This window comes from Sparus aurata, chromosome 17 (genome assembly GCF_900880675.1).
Source record: "Sparus aurata chromosome 17, fSpaAur1.1, whole genome shotgun sequence".
NCBI lineage: Eukaryota > Metazoa > Chordata > Actinopteri > Spariformes > Sparidae > Sparus > Sparus aurata.
Window position 1 is genome coordinate 13,741,013 of NC_044203.1, and position 15,210 is coordinate 13,756,222.

General features: G+C 42.6%; 1 protein-coding gene across 5 annotated transcripts; it reads right to left on the reverse strand.

The window, feature by feature from the left end:
- Positions 1-107: 107 nt before the first annotated feature.
- ctnnb1 (catenin (cadherin-associated protein), beta 1) lies at positions 108-14,630 on the reverse strand. Of its 5 annotated transcripts, none has more exons than XM_030393858.1 (17): positions 14,453-14,630; positions 7,976-8,026; positions 6,957-7,181; positions 6,597-6,850; positions 6,258-6,496; positions 5,755-5,956; positions 5,480-5,624; positions 5,158-5,261; positions 4,768-4,902; positions 4,376-4,579; positions 3,666-3,824; positions 3,331-3,450; positions 2,944-3,094; positions 2,515-2,636; positions 2,299-2,359; positions 1,211-1,458; positions 108-903 (listed from the first exon to the last, which is right to left on the reverse strand). In XM_030393858.1, exons 2-16 carry the CDS (start codon positions 7,986-7,988, stop codon positions 1,247-1,249), a joined length of 2,346 nt encoding a protein of 781 aa, XP_030249718.1. In that variant the 5' UTR covers positions 7,989-8,026; positions 14,453-14,630; the 3' UTR covers positions 108-903; positions 1,211-1,246. The 5 variants fall into 5 exon arrangements, with proteins under 5 accessions (XP_030249718.1, XP_030249716.1, XP_030249717.1 ...); XM_030393856.1 differs by having other exon boundaries at positions 5,122-5,261; XM_030393857.1 differs by having other exon boundaries at positions 6,957-7,202; positions 14,453-14,629.
- Between the last annotated feature and the right edge of the window lie 580 nt (positions 14,631-15,210).

Consider the following 15,210-nt stretch of genomic DNA (forward strand, 5'->3'; position numbering starts at 1 on the left):
GTATCCCATGGGCTTTGTTGTAGAGGGCTGTGGGCTTCACACACACGTGTAATGCGTGTCCTCCAGGACAGAAGGTGTCGGTGAAATGAGACTTGGAGGCATCCAGGTGAAATGACAGTCCATTTTATTGTTTCAGAACACAGCAGGCTACAGCAACCAGCTCCTCCCACTACCCCACCCCATAGTAACAGCAGACCAATAAGAGCCCTCCTCCACCCCTGTCCTTTCACAGCCACACCCATCCAGCTAGGTCAGCTACACCACCTTTGGAACAGCTGAGACACATCAGTGTCCACCTTTAAAGCAAGAAAATAGCTTGATATTTGGACCATGATTTCCAATTCATGTTTTTTTTTTATACAAAAGCTACACAATGTTACACTTGATCATCAGAATACAATTCAACTGATTAACTTTAGTGTTTGGACACCATTTAAAATGTGATCAGATTCTTTACTTTGATGGAGCATTACCACTAAAAAAACTCAACACTATCAGACTTAAAATACAAGGGACTGCAAAAACAAGAGATGAGTATTATAATTCAGAATAATGAAAAAAAGCAAGCTAGAATCAGTTTGTACCATTACAGACTTGAGGAAAACAGAATAAAAAAGTAAAACAACCAAAATAAGTAAAAATGAAAAACAAATACATAAAAAGGGTTTTTCAAAAATCAACTGTTGAGATCAAAATCCGTGTCATGTCAGGATTGGAGTCAGCCCTCCGTCAGGCTGAGAGACCAGAACAGAACCGCACTTAAATCTTGTTTGTCCCAATGGAGTTCCCATAGACAGGAAACTCTGCTTGCTGTTGTTGAGTCGTCTTCAGGCACTTTCTGAAACCCCGCCTCCTCCATATGGGCGAATCACGATGCAGGTTCATCCAGATCACATGATACAGCTGCAAAGGGAGGAGAGACACAGAGTGAAAAAAAAGAAAGGAGGAATGAGGGGAACGAGACAGGGCACAGGCGTTGGTTGAGACCACACACACAGATCAAACATCATGTAACATCACACACGCCACATCACACGACTTTGCAATTAGGAGCAGTCTGAACATGCAGCAGCCACAGTAAGTAAACCCACTCTCCTCTCCCCCACAGACAGACGACCTCCCCACTGCTTTTACTTCACAGCCCGCCCAAAAAACAGCTCTCATTCATTTCAGCAGGCAAATGGCTTATCGAGTGTGTTCATATTCTTACCTAGTAGAAAGTGTAGTGTAATGTTGGTCTTGGTATTTACAGGTCGGTATCAAACCAGGCCAGTTGGTTGGAGTCACCAGGTGGCAGGCCCTCTATCAGTTCCTGGGCATGTCCCAGGTCAGGCAGCCCCTCTACAGGGGGGTAGTCCTGGCCGGGGTGGTGACCGCCCAGGTCATGGTCCATCATGGGCTCCATACCCATCGTGTCCCCTCCGTAACCTCCCGAATGGAAGGAACGGTAGCTTGGGTCTGGGGGGAGGGAGGAGTGGATGGGGGAGGCAGGGGAAGCAGAGCAGTTGTTAGAAGCATGTTAACAAACCAAGCGGTCACACAGTAGTATGATCATTCAAACAGAACACTACACAGCAACACAGCACACGGTCCATCCTCCAGCACACAGAACAATCACTTCAAACTGCAGCTGTTCAGGTCTGTGAACTGAATTCTGCTGAATTCAGTTCACGGTTCAGTTTGGTTTCACCAACAGATTCATCTGCAGTGCAGTGAACAGCTTCAAGTCTTTGTTTTCTTTGGCTGGCCAAGAGCCAATTAAAGCTGCTCAAGCTGGAGGAATGGAGAGCAGTGAATATAACAAAAAACACCCACCAGCTGTCACCTCTTAGCCTACTGATCAATACACAGTCCAAGGTCCTGTTACACTCGTAACATTCAGATGGCCAACTGTGACAATAAGTAAACCCAGCTCAATTGGATTTCTGTGTTAATCCGAGTGACAGCAGCAGTAGAAAGGGAAATCAATCTCTATCCTCAACTTAAAAGCATTATTGCCCTTCACTGCTGTCTCAAGTTGCCCGCTAATTCAACTATTTAACAGTCAATCCTGTCACCAGCAGTTATAACAATGGAAGGATTGAGCTCAGTCATTGGACTGTGATAAAATTTGGCTGTGTATCAATAAGACGGATGGAGGTGGTGGCCGTTTCATTGTATGCCCAATTAGAAAAAGAAAAAAGAATCAGCTAAAAATGTTTTGCTGCAGCTTAACTGCTTTGACATTTATGACATCCTTATTGCCCCGTGTTTCTCCTGAGAGCCTCCCAGCCTGCAAGAGGTGAAAAAGTGACTTACCTTCCTGTCTGTAGCCCAGAGGCTCTCCCTGAGCTCCGATGTCCAGACCCAGGTCTCCAGTCTGCAGAGCGACACACACGCAACATACAGATGAGCAAGGGACAGCAGTCCACAACCTTTACATCTTAGAAAGTTAACATCAGTGCACAAGTACCCGAGTGTTTTGTGTACAAATATACCGATTAACAACTTCAGTTGATGCAGAACGCTTCTTACCTCATTCCAGGCCATTGGTTCCGTCCTGAAGAGAGAGCTCGTGAGTTCTACAGAGAGGCGTTTCTTGTAGTCTTGGGGTTTGTCCTCCGACATACGGAACAATACTGCTGCAGCGTAGGTGGCTGGAGGAGGAGGGACAGTTGACATGTTGGTCAAAAACAACTTATTACAAAAGAAAATAAAAGAGATAAATTACTACTGCTATCGTAGAGAAGAGACAAATAAGGTCAGATACTGCCATGATTACACTTACAGCATTAATGTATACCATTGGAAACCTGTACAAAACTGATCATTTTCAAGAGCCAGTGTTTTCTCCAATCATAAGCAATCATGTCACAGTTGGACTGGCTCTTCTGAACATCTGCCTAGCCCAAGAGCAGTCATTATGTGAATGACGACAGTAAATGAGTTATTTTGTGAACTTACCAACTCCTTCGTTGCGGCTGTGCAATAGCTCTGTGAGTGGGGCGGTGGCTCCCTCGGCCTCAATGGCCTCAGCAGCCTCTTTATCCTGAGCCAGCTCACACAGGACGCCTGCTGCTACACGCTGGATGTTCTCGATGGGAGAATACAACAGCTGCACACAAACACAGAAAATATTGCTTAGAGACGTCTTCTAAAACTTCAGTGAGAGTTGAGGAACACAAGCTCTATCATACAAGTTGGTACAATAAATGTAACTTCTATGCACCAAGCAACAACTAAGGTAGGCAGTGTTCTTCCAAACTACTTCAATGTGACTTTGGAAGAAACTTAATATCTGTAGTCCCTTTGAAATTAAAAAACAGAGGGAAACTGAAGCTTTTTTCTGACCTGTACAAAGAGTGGAATGGTGTTGAGTCCTCTGATGACTATTCTGTTGTGGACATCTCTGGCCAGGATGTGAAGTGCTCCTGTGCAGCCCTCCACAATCTCCTCCATACGAACTCCCTCCTATTGACAAAAGAAAACCATGTTAGGGCTGAGACTGTATGGAGCCATTTAGAACTCTCACCATGATATGCGCTTTCTCAGAATGTTGCAGATTGAGATTGTTGATCTCATTGTTTTTGAAGTGATTAACAGTATAACTGCTCAGTACTAAACGTCACAGTTGTAAGTCAGGTTTAAATTAAGCACTGGGTGTGTGTGTGCGTGCGTGCTCTCACCACAAACTGCTGCTGTGTGCCTCCCATGCTGGTGCGTCTCTGTGTGTCTTGATGTGCTCTGACCAGCAGCTGAACCAGTCTGGGGATGGCTCCCTGCTCCCTCAGAGGAGCATGGTTTGCAGGGCACAGAGCCAGGTTACGGATCAGACCCACTGTAGCCTGATGGATGAAGATATTTCCACGTCAGTTACGCCAGTTTAAAACTTAATGTAGCCATCAAATTCAACTCATCAAAATCAAAACCAAAAGCCATTTGCCCGGGATATACATTTATGGGCACAAGATTTAAAGACATTTTATCATTTGACAAGTCCGGTAAAAGCTTTGTCTGACCTTATGACCAATGCTTATTTTCTGTGTCCATCAGTACAAATACACTAAAATTTAAAAAAGGGGAGGCCAGGACTCTGTCTGGTGTATTTTGAAGCCTTTACACTGAACTGGGCCTAAAACAAGCCCAATGTGCTTCAGGTTTAATCAGCTTCTAGTAGTGAGACGTTGTATTTTCAACACATGCAAGTCCTCAGAGACCTAAAGGAGATGAGCTGCCTGTAAATTAGTAGACAAATACAGTTTTCCACAGAAGTAATACTTGGCAGTAAAAAACACTTTGGCCCATTGTTAAGATTTAAGTGAGCTGATTTTCAACACTAAAATGCCAGCATGCTTATTTGCCTCACTGCTTCTGGTGAGTCAGTGTGTGAGTGTACCTTAATGAGTGGCCAGTGTGATGGTGGATGCAGTAATTTGACGACCACAGGCAGCCCATAGTGCAGTCTGACAGCGTTCTGTGCCATCTCAGCATCCTGGTGTCGAGATGTGAGGTGACGCAGGGCACAGATAGCTGGTTCAGTGATGTCTTCTCTGTCTCCTGCCCGAAGCACTGTGCGAACCAAAGCCTCAATACCTCCAACCTGCAGAGGACGAATGACATAACAGATCATTCAAGTCAGTTTTACTGGGTGGAAAATGTTAAAATGTGAGTCTTTATAAAAACACAGACCAAAAAAGAACCCACAGTATTTGAAATCGGAAACTAATTTACTAAGTGACTAATTTCAACTTTGATTTAAGTGTAGATCAACTGTGTGTGTGCACTCACCTGGCAGACCATCATCTTGTTCTTGTAGTTGTTACAGGTCAGGTTAGACAGGATGCCCGCAGCACAGGTCACCACGTTAATGTCATCACTGCCAAGCAGCTGCACCAGAGTTCCTAGCAGACCCTCCATTCCCTCCTGAGAGAAAGACAAGGGTGAAGTTAGCATAAAAAGGGACAAGAGGTGCACACTATCAAGAGCATAGTGACCGCTTGGACTACGACAAATTTCAACACGTTTAAATGTGTCCATTTAAATGCGTTTCTGTCGAGTCACTGCTGAGAAAAGCATTTCAGAAAGCACAGCAAGACGTCAGCTGCAGAGTCTATAATATTATTATCACTGCCTTTTACTGACAAAAACACGATGGGGGTCCATGGGCCAGTCCATCACCTGTTTGGTGGCAGCATCAGATAAGTTCCTGAGAGTCCAGAGACAATTCTGGACCAGTCTCTGACTGGGGTCTGTAAGGTGGAGTCCCAGAGCCTGCATTCCTCCTGGGCATATGGAAACAGATTGAGGGGAAAAAAAGGGGATTATTACATATGCTGTGTGAACAAATCATTTGACATTTCAAAACACAAGATCTGTTTTCATTACGGTGGTTGCCATTATTAGTGCACTTGAAATGAGCCACAAAAAAAAAATCCCTTCACCTATGAATACAAGGTGTATGTATAGGGATATCAGAGCCCTTGAATGAGACCAAACGTACCAGCTTCTACAATGGCAGGCTTGTTACTGGAGCAGACTGACAGAACTTTGAGAACGCGGCTTGTGGTCCACAACAGTTTCTCATAGGTGTAAGTCCTCATGATGTTGACCAACGCCTGGGGGCCTCCGCTGGCCAAGATTATCAACTACACAAGAAGAGATCAAACCAAAATGGAAAGGCTTAGATTAGGAGTAGCTTTGCCAAAACAGAAAACTGAGACCAATTAACCTCAAAGAACACGTCTTTGTGTTCAACAGTATTATCCTACTACTCACCTTGCTTTCCTGGTTTCCATAGGCCAGAATCTGGAGACAGTCAGTTGTGATGGCCAGGAACTTGACATTGGTCTTGTTGAGCAGAGCCACCATTTTCTGTAAACCCCCAGCTAAACGGACAGCCATCTTGGCTCCTTCCTGGTGCAGGAGGAGGTTGTGGAGGGTGGTAATGGCATAGAACAGGACAGAGTCCACTGGTGAACTGCAGAACAAACAAATGCTTATTAGATCATTTCCCAACTGGGAAATAACCAGAACTACATTTCTATTAGATCAGGTCTCTCAGAGGTCCTTCCTCTCCACATTCTCTGCCATTGATGAAATAACAGCCAATTATAATTTTCACGTTTCTCTTAACATAGTAGATAGGTCTGTGTGTCAAACGTAACAAACTAAAAACATCCCATCATAGTAATTTCTGGTTTCCTGTACTTATGAGTTACAGTACAACAAAGAAAAAAAGACTTCCACATGAAGCATCTATTCATCCTCCTTTCACATACCCAAGCATTTTAACTAGAGCCGGGATTCCACCAGACTTGAAAATAGCCAGAAGACCCTCTCTGTGGTGGGACAGGTTGTGTAGTGTTCCTGCGGTGCAGCGAGCTGTCTCCACATCATTTGTGTTCTGCATGGTCCTGACAATAGCAGACACCATCTGAGGGGAGCGCATGATTGCGTGGCGAGAAGCCTCTTTCTTTGAAAGCTGGTGGACCATCACTGCTGCTTTGTTTACTACAACCTGGACAGGACAGACACAAATGTTGGGGAATTAAAGTAGGAAAAACGATAAAACAATAATACAGAGCTAATGTTGAGCTGAAGGTTTCTTGTGTAACTACCTGGTCTTCATCGTTGAGTAGTTTGGTGAGTTCTGGTATGGCTCTGGTTGCCAGCTCAGCGTCGTCTTGGTAGTTGATCAGATTGACCACAGCATGTTTCAGCATTTGCGAGGGTTCTGCCAGCCTCTGAACATTGGTGGGGTTCGCTGCGTCATACTGTGTTGAGGGGATCTGCACACCCTCCTCAAGAGTCTCTGGGAACATTGCAGCACGCACCCGCTGTGCACGAGTCATGGCATACTGACCATCGATGTCTAACGGAGACAGAATAATAGTTTGTTATACTGGGACTCCAGATGCCGTTTGGGCCGTGAATATGAAAGATGTTTTTGTGCAGTAAAGAATGACTTATTGGCATACCCTGTACTTGTTCCTGGGAGAAGTTCTGGTTGAAGCCCTGTTCCCACTCATACATGACCTGGTTGTCCACATCATCTTCCTCAGGGTTGCCCTTCCCACTGAGGGAGGGAGCAGTTGTGGTGGCCCCTGAATGGATGCCTGAATCCAGGTAAGACTGCTGCTGCCAGTGACTGACTGCCGCCTTACGGTCCGGCTCCATGGCCATGTCGAGCTCCATCAGATCAGCTGGAAAGAGACAAAGTACATCTATAAAATAGGGAAAAAAACAACTGGGAAAAGTCAGTCTAATCTACTTTGCAGTAGACAAGTATAATCAGAGCTCAACATATGCAATTATGTACTTAAACACTACTATAATTAAACTACTACTACTACCACCAATACTATAAATTGTACAAATGTCAGTATCATAATACAGAGAAACAAGTTTGCCTGCTTCTCATTTCTAAGGAAGGGTGTGGAGTTAAGTGTAGATGAGCTGACAAGGAATGAAAATGAAATATTATGTCAAATTTTAAAACTATTGCAAAAGTTTAAAAAGATCTTAAATTTGATTACAACTGTCCCATTTCATGCTAAACCAACGGATGCCTTTATACAATACAAGTCCTTCAATACTAGAACATTTCATCAACTATTATTTTTGTAAGTTTTATGAGAAGCAAACTACCCGAACAATGTTTTTTAGCACTGTAACAAATTGATTTCTAACCTGCTTCTCATTACATTATTTTCCAACATTTTCATAGTTCAGTGATATGTGTGATTTACCAGTGAAGGTCTGGTGAAGCACAAAGTTTGACTTAAAGTTTCAAATTGAAATCAATAACTAATTCACTTTGCCCCAATGAGAAAATAAATCTACACCAGGAGAAGAGCTACTGCAAAGTTTAACACACTGTGTACTACTCATGCACGTGTATGTGAGAAGGTGAGAGTGATGCAGACAGATGATGTAGAAGTTGCAGAGAGCAGCGAGGTATGAAGTTTGAGTGTGTGTCTAAAAACTATTAACTCACCTTGGGAAGCCATGTTCCTTTCTCAAACTGCGGCCGACACAGCTTCCTGATCTGAAACAGAAAAAAAAAAAGCAGTCAGTCAAACTGTCTTAGTGGAATCTCACCGTCCATCATTCCTACCCTCTACCCTGCTCAATGCCAGTCCAACGTCAGCCATTTTACTTTAACACAGTCAGATCACAGCATAGGCAAAAAGTAGAAAAACAGACCATTGGAAATGAACGGCAATGTGGGTTCAAAACAAACGGCCCAGACCAGTGACTTTTTCCCTTTCCTGCCTCCTCCCCTCCTTGGATTTCCTCTTCTGTTACAGCCAGACGTGCAAACAGCAGCAGTTCACACACAAAGCCACCACTAAGCATAGCAGCTAGCCACTATTTAGGTGAGGAAGGACAGGGGAAGCGGAGCATTGGGTGGAGAGAAAAGAGGGGGAGGAGGGCATATGCATTCCTGCGCTGGCTTTGAAGCTGAAACCACACTCTGCAGGAAAGTAAACACTGGTGATGGCAGGAGAGAGGTAGAATTGAAGGGAGGGGATTAATTCAGGAAAAAAAACACCAAGTAAAATTGAAACAATGGTATTTTCAATTCATTTCAAAGATATGTTATGACAGGAAAGCATGATGGCAGGAAATGGGGAAAATGCTGAAGAAAATCCCAGCGAAAATGAGACACAGAAACAGGGGCTGTGTGTCCACACAATCGGACATCCTTTCGACAAACCCCTTAAAAAAGTACATCAGCAGTAATTCCTCGATGGATCCTACAGGAAAACAGACTAAATCCTTTTCAATCGTGGCATACCACTCTGGACACGTTTTAATACTAAACAAACACTGAAGCAAAACAATGGTATGGAAAATAAACAGCCATGAATTGAGTCATACCTCAGTAAAGAAAGTAGAGGTGACTCACAACAAGACAAACTCTCCTCCAGTGAACTAACCAGGTTCAAACCACAGACCTGCTGACACAGTATGTTGGTTCTAGATAATCTACAGCACATATGAAAATACACAAAACCACACTTTCAAAGTACAAAAAAAACAAAAACATAATTAACCTGAACTTCATGTGAATGTTGTTCCCACATTCGTTTAAGAAAAGGCATTAAAACATACTGTCACAGTGAAGATTGTGCATTTCTATTATGACAAACAGGAAACATATGCTGTTCAAACATCAGCATGCTGTTCATGCCTGAGACATCGCAGTACTATGGGCTAAAACCTATGAAGCCTATAAACCTTTAATTTCAATATTGTGTCAGCAAGTAGGGTCACAAATAATGACCATTTTCATTGTTGATTAATCTGCCCATGTTTGCAATTAATCATTTAGCCTATTACAATATTACAAAGCAATATCTTCGACTGCTTCTCTTGTTCAACCAACAGTCCGAGACTCTTCAACAACCTATGAGCTAATACTGCTCAAAATCAACTTTTCTCTTATAAAAAAAAAAATTTTTAATTTGTCCCTGTGGAAAAGTGAACATGTTCAGATTCAAACTCTGAATAGCAACTTCTTGCCACAAGGCTCGACACAGCGGGTATGAGGGCTAGTACTGTGGTAAGATGAAATGACATCGGCAACTTTGGGGCTCTGAAAAAAAAAGTTTTTTTTATAAAGGCTTTGACAAATATAATTTGATATTTCACTGTCCTGTGTGATCTTTCAGACAGGCACACTTAATTTTGATTTTAGATAATGAAATCTGAGTGACATCCAATTACACATTCTCTTACTCGGAGTGTGAGCTAACCTCTGATTAACACACTGAGAGGAAATGTTACCTCACAGTACTAAATCGGTCCGCTGCAGACACATCAACCATAGCTAACAACTCAACAAGCTGTCTTATGTGATGTGTACACCTTGATTTTTTCTGTAAAACGAGAGATGAGATAAAAAAAAACTGTCTGACAATAGAGGCAAGATGCACGTTTTGAAAACTTTTAAACAGCTTTTAGGGGACTTTAATTATCCAGCCTGCAAAAGGCTCCAAATTATCAATTGTCAGAAACAAACGCATGGCTTAACCAAATGAAAATTATAAAGCACAAATTGATAAAATAGCCAAGAAAACAGAAGTGGACCTACAGAAACACACAGCAGCCATGCATACTGAATCGTGATAATCTGTCTGGCGTGATTACCGGTTAATATGTAGGAGTTTTATGGAGTTAATGGAGGCCAATATGCAAATACACACATAAGAGCTAAACTAAACTACTGCTCTAGACTACTTTCCTCCTCTCGCACCCACACCACCCCAGCTCAGCTGTGTCATTAAAACACAATTTTGAGTCAGGCTCCAAGACTGCCATTTCTAACCACAAACACACCAACTGAAATTCACTGTTCACACGCCATCCTCCCAAGCTTTCCAGGCCTGCCCTCACATAACCTAGCCCTGCCCTAATGGGAGCCATATGTCTCATACCAGGGTGCATACAAATCAAACATTCAATCAAAGCACACAGAGGAGCCATTTATCATTTACACTGGTGGAAAATGTGGCTCTTTACATCTGGCTTTGGAAACTGAGCCAATGATAGTTTTTCTGAAGGGCAAACAAGCAAAATCTGCTCTCCAATTGAGACACAAATGGCAGCTTTACTATAAAGTCAGACTCTGAACTTTTTAACAAAAAACTCATCACAGTAAGAGTTTCTTAGTTATGAGGCACGCAGCCACAAATATCTGAACGAGAGCTTTCTTTGAAGACAGATGTGAAATCTAATGTGCCTGGTTGAGTTGAAACCCATATAACTGAAACCAGACGACTAATGAGTGACACACCAGTCACCGGAGTCAGATTGTTGTCTTGGCTGTAGTGTGTGGGCTGAATCAAGGTATGTGCCCCCATGAGGAGCTGTGGAGAAAAAGGAAGTCATATGAAGCTCTGCTCCTAGTTATCCATCAAATAGGTATTTTATACTCTTGGCACACACAAATGTGAAGGTAGATTATGCGGTAATGTGTGTACACGCAGGCACACAAAGCTCTATGAAGTGCAGTGTAATCACAGCGCTGCTGTTCCAGGACAGCACTCAAATGATAGGCTTACTGTTCCAGCACAGAGCAGGACGTCCAGGAATAGTGCATTTTAGTCTCTCTGCCCTGAATATAATGAGGAAAAACAAGCTGTTCATATCAGGAACTAGAGTTTGTTAATATGTGGATGACAAACACAAAGCAACAGAAGATGAGGTGAGGTTTCTGTTAAGAGAAGGATTGGATTCACACTGCCTCACAGAACAGACAAGGATACTAATGTAGACGGTTAGCCAGACTCTACTCGGGGCATAGAGAATAGAACTAACATCAATGGACCAAGCTGGGTGAAGCTCAACTTGACACACAGAGGTACGACTTAAAAAAAATATAATATATAGCCTATATAAAAATAAAAAAAATCAAATCAGATCTGTCCTGATCCAAATCAATTAAAAAACACAAGTAGTCCTCATAGTCCAATAGGAAATATGTAAACTCAGCTCAAAACACCTTCAAGCAGTAAAAAATATTAATTACAAATTCAGTGACAGAAAGAAATCCTGCGGTTTGAATGTTGTCTCTTCCCTTTATAATTTCTGGAAAACTTTAAATAGCCCAATCACAGGATGACTGAATCGTATGCATTTATTCATGGCTAGAATTCAAAGTAGCTAAGCACATCTAAACTCTCCAATCCCATTTCCTCTCAATGAAGGAGAAAACATAGCCATTCTGTCAGCAAATTTGAGCCAGACTGGCACAAAGTGAGTTCAGGTGAGCCTCAGGGTTTACTTTGTGTAAAGAAGAGAGCATTATTTTGCCATTTAAAAAAATACAGTGCATGAACACACTTCCTCTAAATTACATTTCACCCTTTTGGCCCGCAGACATCTGTGGCTTAATTTTACAGTTTTTTTCCGAGCTTGCCGCGACATTTAAATAACAAAATTAATTTGTTAGAGGAAATATACAGTGTGTGGGTAGGGGGAGGGTATAAAGAACAGGACTTCAAAGAGCTAAATCCATCTCAACTCCTGCACAGCCCATTTCCTCTCAAGCAAGAAAAAAAAAACACACTAGTTCAATACATCCATATGAGTAAATGACCCAAACAAGCTGCATTATCGGCACAAGCAGAGAGACGGGAGCTGCCACAGGGTTCAGTGCTAGCCACCTAATGTGCAGGGTCAGCAGCACTCACTGCCGGCTGCCAACAATACAATGAGCTCAATGCCTGTAGCCGCTGCAGTGTTTGCTCTGTGTCTCTCAACAGCAAAGTGACGGATGCCTGTGGAGACACAGGAGCTCCAGGAAACGTCCAAGAAACTTCCATACATGATGATCATCATGACGACTTATCCCTTGTTCTGCTCATTATTGATCGAGCTATATAAAATGGAAAAAACACATGGTTGCTTGGATTGAGATAAGCACGAAATCACACAGAAATCCTTTAAGATGACACTTCCATTCATTAATATTTATATAAACAAGGGGATGAATCCTTTCCTCCCATAAAAAGATATATATGATGCATACGAATTTCCATTGAAATGCGAACACATCAATGAATCAATAATAGAGAAAATGTAGAGTTTTAGGCAATGGCAATAACACAGAAAAGGTTCATGTGCCAACCTCAAACCACTACCGGTATCAGATGGAGCCTCCACCCGCGCTTCCGTCCTAAAAATTGTAACGCACCGTTAGAAGAAAACGTTGCTGACGAGGTTTCTGGTTTTTCTTCCGTTGTGTAATCTGATGTTCGGGGGATTTCACAAGACCGTCAAAAAAATAATAAACAAATTATATATATATATATATATATATATATATATATATATATATATATATATATATATATATATATATATATATATATATATACACACACACACACAAGAAAGAAAGAAAACGGGACTCAAAGATACTGCAGTGATTGTCGTGGCACGAAAACACCCACAATGTGAGAAAATCTCAGTGCAGTAAGTTTGTTAAAAATGTTGGCCATGCTCTTGTGTCTTATATTATTAAAATATAACCTGTTGTTAAATTGTTTATAATCCGTAATGGGGGAGAACATGTGTAGCCGCTGGATGTCAACATCCTCCAGCCGTGGTTAAATCTCTCCATCTCTTCTTACAAACTCGCTCTTTCCAATGAAGCCAAAACATAATGACGTGTAAAACATATCTTAAAATCTGACCACAGCGTCTTTTTGTGCTAGGACACCACGTTCAACAAGCGTTTTAATCGACGCCATCATATCGCTTGTTCTCTGTATCGGCAGGATGGCGAAGAGCAGCGAGGATGGCAACTTTTCCCCCCGCAGGTACCCGCCTGTCCCTCTACGGCAGCAAACAAACACACCTCTGCCTATGCAATGTGACCACACAGAAAAAAGTAAACAACCTACATGGCATCTAACAAAAATAAATTCTGCAAAAGCTCAACTATCCAAATAATAGAGGCTGCACCCCCTCTCCTCTCCCCCACAGCTGCTGGCGGCCCCTGACTTTCTTGCTCCAACACCACTGACTCAAATTTCACACACTGGCTCCTCCTCGTCTTCCTCCCAAGGCACAACGGCTGGGAGGAATTTGTCGGTCTTTGTTTAAAAGGACGAAAGGAAAACACACTCACGAGATTTTTTTTACCTGGTATAAACTTAATTATAACCAAAAACATTCGTTTAAAACGATGCTACTAGCGACGATCTGGATTTAACACTTAACTTTCCAGCCGTTGTCGGTTTTACGAAGTTCCAACTAAACTTTGGATGAAACGTTGACGCTTACGTGACCGCACTTCAACGGTTCTCATGAGCTAGCTAACGTTAATTAAGGTTTGCTAACTTGGTTTTACAATGTAAAGCGGTTCACATGGCCACCGAGCTTCACCATGCGTACCGTCGCCCCATATTAAGTGTCTGTTGAGCTAAACCAGCTGCAAAAACAACCAACCAAAAGGCGAAACTCAAGTCGGGCAAACATGAGTCAGAATGGTGGAATGTGACCAGCAGCAAGTGGGCTAATAGTAGTTCAGCTAACTAACCTTGGTTAGCTAACTATTCAAACAAGTGAGGACACAACATCGGCGCTTATTCCCAAAGGTTTCAGATTAAACTGCCTGGCAATGAAATCCATCGGATACATCTAACGTTATCGAGCTGTTCACTAACGTGCTGTCTAAGTAAACGCCAACCTCGTTATACAACAAAGTCATTGAGTATCGTCGGTAAAATAGGTATTTTCCAATTAGACGGTGGCTGACATATCCCAAATATATGCCGTGAAAGCAGCTGGCTGGCTAGCTGCGGCAGCAGCAACAACAGCAGCAGCAGCAGCAGCAGCAGCATCCCCGGCCGGCCCGCACACAACAACGGTCTCCAATCCTGCTGGCATTCAGGGAGAGCCCGACAAGAAAAGAAGGGGAAAACTGAGTGGAGCCGATAGTTTGAATGTTGAAGCCTACCCTTGTCAACACAGAAAGTCCGTCCACTCGGGTCCTGGAGAGTAAAGCCCACTCAGAAATGGAAAAAGTCGAGGAAAATGTGAGGACGAGCGTCAGCGGGGAGCCCTCGTCCACTCCCTCCGCAGTCAATCAGTGGTAACTTGGCCGGAACAGTGGAGACTGAAAAATGTAAGATGGCGGCGCATTTATATAGACCGGAGCACAGCCCTAGTGGTCACATATCCTGCCGTGCGCTCGAATAAAATAGAAACTAAAATCAGGATAAATCTTTAATTCGTGCCACTCTCATGCCTCTCCACATATAGTTACTTACTATAACGATTCCACGCCTTTGTTGTGAGTTTTAGTCGATTAGGTAAAGAAAAGTCAGCCAGAATCAGTGTCTACAGCATGAGTATGAATACACAATTGAAAGAAGTTCCGGCGGACTAGAAAAGGGAAATCCGATTCCTTTCCCCAAGTTAAACCTCCTGGACTGAAAAAAAAACACGGATAATTTCCCCCACCTATTCTGTCCATGGTGAGGCAGTTTCAATGTTAACAGTATCGTTCCTAACACCAGCAGCCCCCCTACCGTGATAGAGAAACAAATAACGTCACAGAATAAAAAAAAACATGCTATGGTAATCCACAAAATCAGTTATAAACAAAGTAATGAAAAGTAATCAGAGACAAGTTGTTTTTCATGATCTTCCATGGATCTACATTTGTTTGCTTCTCAAAAAATCTAGGTGAAGCCAAAGGTCAACTCATGATGG